General features: G+C 41.5%; 1 protein-coding gene across 1 annotated transcript; it reads right to left on the bottom strand.

Annotated features, from left to right (window-relative positions):
• Window positions 1-254: 254 nt before the first annotated feature.
• LOC120991758 (claudin-22-like) lies at window positions 255-1,175 on the bottom strand. Its single transcript, XM_040420533.1, has one exon. The coding sequence runs from the start codon at window positions 1,150-1,152 to the stop codon at window positions 490-492; it is 663 nt and encodes a 220-aa protein (XP_040276467.1). The 5' UTR covers window positions 1,153-1,175; the 3' UTR covers window positions 255-489.
• Between the last annotated feature and the right edge of the window lie 6,410 nt (window positions 1,176-7,585).

Consider the following 7,585-nt stretch of genomic DNA (forward strand, 5'->3'; position numbering starts at 1 on the left):
TATTAAATGAATATTGCAAAATCAACGAGAGACATAACAGACAGCAATGCATAAAGACGGCAGTACAAGACGACTGGTAAAGGTATTGTATTCATTTGTTTCCAGTTTGATTTTGGTTATGTAATCTCCTATAATATTATATGACTGACAAACATTTACATAGTATGTAGTAATAGTACATGTTAATTCATTTACAAAAGGGAAAGATAGCTGCTAACATTTGGGCATAGCTTGAAGGTATACTAACGAGCATGTAGTAAGTAAATAACATTGTTACTATAACCCACATAGAATACAAAAATGATGCGAATGTATAATATGTATCACTAGCTAACAAAAAAAATGAAATACATTAAAATGAATACAGGTCCACATAAAATAACCATGTAAATCTGTAGTGTGTCTGTCAAGCTGTCCTCACTGTGTTTGCAAGAAGTTCTTTTAAATATAAAGTTCTAGTTTCCATAAGTTTTCTGAGTTCTATGGTGTTTAGATGACCAGATCAGAACATCTGCTTTGTACAGAAGTAGGTTGATACAATGATATAGGGATATTTTCATCCAGGTACTTAACACTTGGTTGTTCTTTTGTAGATGGCATTGAGCAGAACAAGAGTGAGCCCCCAAATATTAGGAAAAAAGAGCCAAACCAGCACATAAACATAGCTTCTCCAAACTCCCATCGGGGAACAATTTCTGGGACTGTCTCATCCCAAAATTCCTGGACTGTGTCATAAGCTATCCAAGAAACTGGAATTAAAGCAGTGATACCCGAAATTAAAAGTAAAATCCCACCAAGAAGTGCTAGTTTCTTTTTGTTTTTTTGTTCTCCAGTCTTCAGACATTCCAAACACATGGTAGAAACAAGAAGACCAATAATTCCTAAACCATCCGAGAGAAACATCAGAATCCTTGCCATCTGGAGTGGGAATGGCAATGCCAAAAAGGAATCAAAATCTTTGCACTGCATGCCGCCTTCATCTTGCACTACACACGTCTGCCAAAGTCCAGTGTTCCATATTTCCATTTCATTCAGATCTAGGTTCAGGTTTTTCCAAAGAGGCACAAAAGTGCTAACACAAGTAAGAACACATCCCAGCAATGCAAAAAACATTGCACCACATTGCAGCTTTAGCCTGTGGGTTACAGCCATTAGGTTTAGTCTACCAGGACAAATAGGATGATGGAAGAAGCTTGCTGTGCTAACGACAGTGATCCAGATCTTAGTGGTGTGCTGGTATTGAAGTTAGTGGCATTAAATATGAGCTGTTGTATGTCATTCAATTCCATTGCAATTTCTGCCTATGTTTAGTGAATGAAGTTCTCAGTTACAGTTGTTGGATTTCAGCCAATACAGCACTATTGCCTTACGGACAGACTCTGGAGTGATGTCATCATTGATGACAATAATTTCAAGGAGGGGTTTGCACTGAACACTCTTATGGTTGTTGCTATTTTTAACTCTGAATTAAAGTGAACAGCTATGAGATATGACAAATGAGCTTAACACTATTTATAAACCAACTTTCAAAGGCAAAGGGCTCATTTGTACTAGCGGACTGAATGCAAGAACACTTTGCATCCTGAAAAGTAGTCATCACACAAAGCATAATGTGTCCTGTAGACTAAAAATAGTAGGCTAAGAACAAATTAAATGTATTTTTGGATAATGGATATTCAGGATGAAAAATATAGGTCTTTTCGTATGTAACAAACCAGTTTACTTAAATTTAGGGGGTCATTTATCAATCTGAAATATGCCTAAATTGCAGCGCAACGGTTAGACCCGTCTGATTTACCATTTTCTATGCCTGTTTCAGAAAACAATTAATGCTGAACTTGGCTGGAGGAGATGGTTGTTCTAATTCCTTCTCTACAAAAATGTAAGATTTAATAAAAATACACAAACGTAAGCCTAGCACAATATTTTGTCAAATTATTGAAATGAAACCTTGCTAAAACATCCACAAGTGTAGAATCAAATTAATTAGAATTATCCTAAATTATTGAGAATATATCTAGTTGTAAGAATACAAGAAAACTGTTTGTCACTGGACAAAAGGGGAATCCAAGTAGAAGCTGTGCAACACAGCTGGGAAAAATTATGGGGGGCATCTATTAAGCTGTAATATGCCTATATTAGACATATTTCAGGTGCAGATTGTGGCCCAAAAGCTAGTTGCGCTACAATCTGCGATTTCTCCCTGCTCACGCCAGTTCTAAAAAAGTGGGTCAAGTATGGGCAGGGAACGGGACAGGCCGGCAAACCCGTCTCATTTACCATTTTTTACACCTGTTTCAGGCGTAGAAAAAGGTCTAAATGTAAGACAGCTAGGAAGCTCTCACATTTGGAAGAGGAGGTGAATCGCCCAAAGTTATAAAGAGGCCGGCGCAAATGCCGGTCTTAATAAATGGGCCTATAGTAGAAACGGGGGTGTTGCTGTTACACTTAGAGGCTCTGCTTTCTTTTCAACTGCCACGTCCCCTGCACTTTGATTGACAGGGCCAGGTAGTGTAAACATCATCACACCTGGCCCTGTCTATCAAAGTGGAGAGGACGCAGCAGTTGCAGAGAGAGCAGAGCCTCTAGGTGTCCCATAATTAAACAACTTTAGATGGCACTCTAATTTATCCAGTTTAACATGAATATCTTTATTTATACAGTCGTGAATGGTGCATCAATAATATAGTAATGTTTTGGACCTATAGATTCTATGGCCCTTTTTCAAGCATGTGTGTATTGCACTGTGGATGACTCTGGATGACAGCAAATGATAGTCTGAAGTAGTTTATTTATGGGATACTTGATTCACGGGTGGAAAGTAGAGATAAGCTTCTTCACGCTGAAATGAAGTAAATATCCATGAAGCGCAAGGAATTTCGGCTTCACCGCAAATCAAATTTTTCCTGAAATTTGGATTGAAGTCCACTTCGCGAACTTCAATTCGCTCAACACTAGTGGAAGGGACCGCCGAGGGACGAGCACCCAATAAAACTACTGTTTATGAATTTTTTTCAGCAATGTGGGGACATATGAACATAGACAAATGGGTAAAACACAGATGCCTTCAGCTGCAGGTCAATGCACATGCAACAGGTCAGTCAGTTTCATAGATACAAATCTGCTAACCGATGTCCTTTAAAGGGGTTTTCCAAGATTCTGATATTGATGACCTATCCTCAGCATAGGTGGGGGTATGACACTCAGTACCCCTGCCGAACAGCTGTTTGAGGTGGTTCGGGCGCCGTCCACTGAATAGGGCTGTGCTTGGTATTGCAGTTCAGCCCTGTTCACTTGAATAAGACTGGGCTTCACCTAGGTCACATGACTGATGAATGTGACATTATTGGCTTAGGAAAAGGCTGTGTATCCAAAGGTCAGCCTTGAATTAGTGCTGCTGATTTTGCAATGTATCTTTCCAAAAGCAAAATCTGCCATGTTGACATACATTTACAACTATTTTTTCCACACAGAAAGGAAAGAAAATCCTCCAGATACGCAAAGAAGTGAGTAAAAGGGGGATTTAAATTCATGGAACAACATCTTTAAAGCTACATACAAGTAAATCCACATTAGAGCTGGTACATACTGGTTTGTGACCAGCAATGATACAATATAAGGAATACAGGGGATGAAAACAAAGGAGGGACTGGGATAAAATATATAGTATTTCAACATAATTAGCCTATTATTAGGGCCAACAGATGTATACAAATAAAACTACACACATGAAACTACAATTTACTCCACAATACAAGAAATGTACAATAGAAAATCTTCTGGGATGTGTCACTGAGAGCTGGCAATGCGTCAGGGAAGAAGGAAAATGAGAATTTTTGGGATGAGAGGTTTTACCCTTAATATGGAGGGTAAACTGTTGGTCTGGACGTAGGCCAAGTGGAGATTTAGACCGAGAGAGTGTGCTGTTTGTGTAGAAAGCATGGGAACGTGACTACAGGCGATCACATCAGTGAGAAGCTGGGACGGGAACCTTCCTAAGCCAACTAATAAACAAACTTAACAGTGTAAAGGCACACCTTTTGGCTTTCTAGTCTATGTATACACTGTTTAAATCTTTGGATTAGTAAATCTGTCACAATAAAACCAGAGTCTAAGGGTCCATTCACACGTCCGTAGAATGGGTCCGCTTCCGTTCCGCAAATTGCGGAACGGGTGCGGACTTATTTATTCTCTATGGGGCAGAATGGATGCGGTCCGCGGCTCCGGAAAAAAAATAGAACATGTCCTTTTCTTCTACGCACTTGCGGACAAGAATAAGCAGTTCTATGGGGGTGCCGGCCGCGTGTATTGCGGATCTGCAATTTGTAGATCCGCAATACACTACGGACGTGTGAATGAACCCTAAGAGGTAAAATATGATGGTCGAGTGTGGGGGGTATGGATTAACAGGAAGCTTGTGACATATCAGAAGTTGGTTAAACACTGCTGTTAGGTTAAAGATCCGACATCTGCAGTACATGTATGGCAGATTTCAGGTAGGTGTTAAATCTAAGCTGTTAAACCGTATGTCATTTAATACCATTGAAATTTCTGTGTGTGTAGTGAATGAAGTTCTAAGTTACTGGATTTCAGCAACTAAAGCACTATTGCCTTACATTGAGCTCATCATTGATGGCAGTGGTCTGAAGGAAGGGGTTGCACTGCACACTCTTATGTTCACTGTTCTAGTGAGCAGCTGTGAGATATGACAGTTTCACACTAATTTTAAGCCAGGCTTTCAATAGCAAGAGCTCATATTATAGGTTGAAGAGTACTTCCCACATTTTGTGTGGCATTCTGTTATGTCCAGACTAAAATAGGAGGCTAAGTAAAAAATTAATTATGTTGCTGGAAAAGAAGCTCGCAGGCCCTTAGTCTCCACATACACAGTTTTACACCAGGTGTTCATAACAACCCAGGCATTTTTCTTCACTCCTGTAGGTCAGCTTTAAAGGAGCAGGGCGCTGTGGATGACACTGCTAAGGGAGCGGAGTGCTGTGGAGGTCACAGTTAAGGGGGCAGGCTGCTGTGGAGGTCAGTGTTAAGGGGAAGATTGCTCTAGAGGCCATTGTTAAGGGAGCGTGGTGTTATGGAAATTACTGTTAAGGAGATGGGGTACTGGCGGGGTCACTAATAAAAGGGCGACCGCTGTGGATGTCACTGTTAAAGGGGTGGGACGCTGTGGAGGTCTCTGTTAAGGAGGCAGGGAACAGTGGAGGTCACAGTTATGGGGACAGTCTGCTATAGAGGTCACTGTTAAGGGGGTGGGATGCTGTGGAGGTCACTGTTAAAGGGGCGGGCACTGTGGAGGTCTCTGTTAACCCCTTAAGGACACAGCCCTATTTCACCTTAAGGACTAGGCCATTTTTTGCAAATCTGACCAGTGTCACTTTAAGTGCTGATAACTTTAAAACGCTTTTACTTACCCAGGCCGTTCTGAGATTGTTTTTTCGTCACATATTGTACTTCATGACACTGCTAAAATTGGGTCAAAAAAGTTAATTTTTTTGCATAAAAAAAATACCATATTTACCCCGAATTTTGAAAAATTAGTAAATTTCAAAGTTTCAGTTTCTCTACTTCTGTAATACATAGTAATACCCCCAAAAATTGTGATGACTTTACATTCCCCATATGTCTACTTCATGTTTGTAGCATTTTGGGAATGATATTTTATTTTTTGGGGATGTTACAAGGCTTAGAAGTTTAGAAGCAAATTTTGTAATTTTTCAGAAATCTTCAAAATCCCACTTTTTATGGACCAGTTCAGGTTTGAAGTCATATTGTGAGGCTTAGATAATAGAAACCTCCAAAAATGAAACCATTCTAGAAACTACACCCCTCAAGGTATTCAAAACTGTTTTTTCAAACTTTATTAACCCTTTAGGTCTTCCACAAGAGTTAATGGCAGATTGAGAAACAATTTCGAAATTTCTATTTTTTGGAAAATTTTCCGATATAATCAATTTTTTCCTTGAAAAAAAACAAGGGTTAATTGCCAAACAAAACTCAAAATGGGTTGCCCCAATTCTGTAGTTTGCAGAAACTCCCCATATGTGGTCGTAAACTACTGTTTGGCCAAACGGGAGCACATAGAAGGAGGGGAAGACCATCGTTAATTTCTAACGATAATTTGTTTTCCCTTAGTCCTAACAGCAGCACAGATGGGGTTAACTGCCCCCCCGTGGACTGGTAGGATGAGCCCAAAAGAATAACCAATAAAAGAACTCCAGCTCCCTTAAAGGGAGGGGTTCGCCCCCCAGCCCACCGTGTCTATAACAAGAAGAAATACCTTAGGGTGGTAAATTTGTGTGCTGCTGTTAGGACTAAGGGAAAACAAATTATCGTTAGAAATTAACGATTCCCTTACGTCCTACCAGCAGCACAGATGGGGAGATAGCAAGAAGAATCCCCTAGGGAGGGTCCTCATGCTCGGCAGAAGTAAGGACTGTCTGCCCAAAGGCCGAAAACTCTGATACCTTAGCATCAATCCTATAATGGGAGATGAAGGTTGATTCAGAGCTCCAGGAAGCTGCCTTACAGATCAACTCTAGGGGGAGAAGACTTCTCTCCGCGACAGAGGTAGCTACGGCCCTTGTAGACTGGGCCCTCACAAACTCCGGAGGATCTAAGGATTGGGAGGTGAAAGCTTCCCTAATGGCTTCCTTGACCCAGCGACTAATAGTTGTTTTAGACAAACAGGATAAAAAGATTTTCATCCATCCTGAATTCTTTGGATCTATCCACATAGATCTGGAGGCATCTCGATATATCCAGTGGATGTCGGACTGGAACATCAGAAGAGGAGGCAGAGAATAAAACAGGTAGAGAGATTACCTGATTGATATTTTGAAAGGTTGGAACTTTAGGCCTAAAATAAGGTAGAAATTTTAGAAGGACCCTATCCTGTAGGAACATGGTATATGGGTATAACGCGGAGAAGGCTTGCAGCTCCGAAATTCTTTTGGCCGAGGTTATGGCCAGAAGAAAGACCATCTTAAGTGTTAGGAATTTAAAGCTTGCCTCCTCCAAGGGTTCAAAGGGGGGGGGGATGCTAACCCCCTGAGAACAACTGACAAATCCCATTGAGGAACGGGTTTCAGTATTGTAGGCTTCAATCTTTCCGCTCCCTTAAGGAAGCGTTTGATGAGCGGGTCCCGAGAATATGGCCTGTTGAAACAGGCTGAGATGGCAAAAACTTGGACCTTCAGGGTAGAGGGGGAGAGACCTCTGTCTATCCCATCCTGAAGGAATTGTAAGATCGCTGCGAGGGGCGGATCTGCAGACGCCACCTGGTTGGAGCTACACCAGGAGGTGAAGATCCTCATGATCCGGGAGTAGGCCTTCTTGGTAGACTCTGCTCTGGAATGCGATAAAGTTCTCAGGACCGACTCAGAGAGCCCATCCACTCTGGGAAGGGACTGATCAACCTCCAGGCTGTCAGGTCGAATCTGTGCAGATCTGGGCAGAGATGAGTGTCCCACGACACCAGGGTCTGCTCCGGGGGGAGTCTCCAATATTGTTCCCGACTCATCTGAATGAGCTGGGTAAACCAGGATCTCCTGGGCCAAAATGGTATGATGGC

This window comes from Bufo bufo, chromosome 2, assembly GCF_905171765.1.
Source record: "Bufo bufo chromosome 2, aBufBuf1.1, whole genome shotgun sequence".
Taxonomy (NCBI): Eukaryota; Metazoa; Chordata; class Amphibia; order Anura; family Bufonidae; genus Bufo; species Bufo bufo.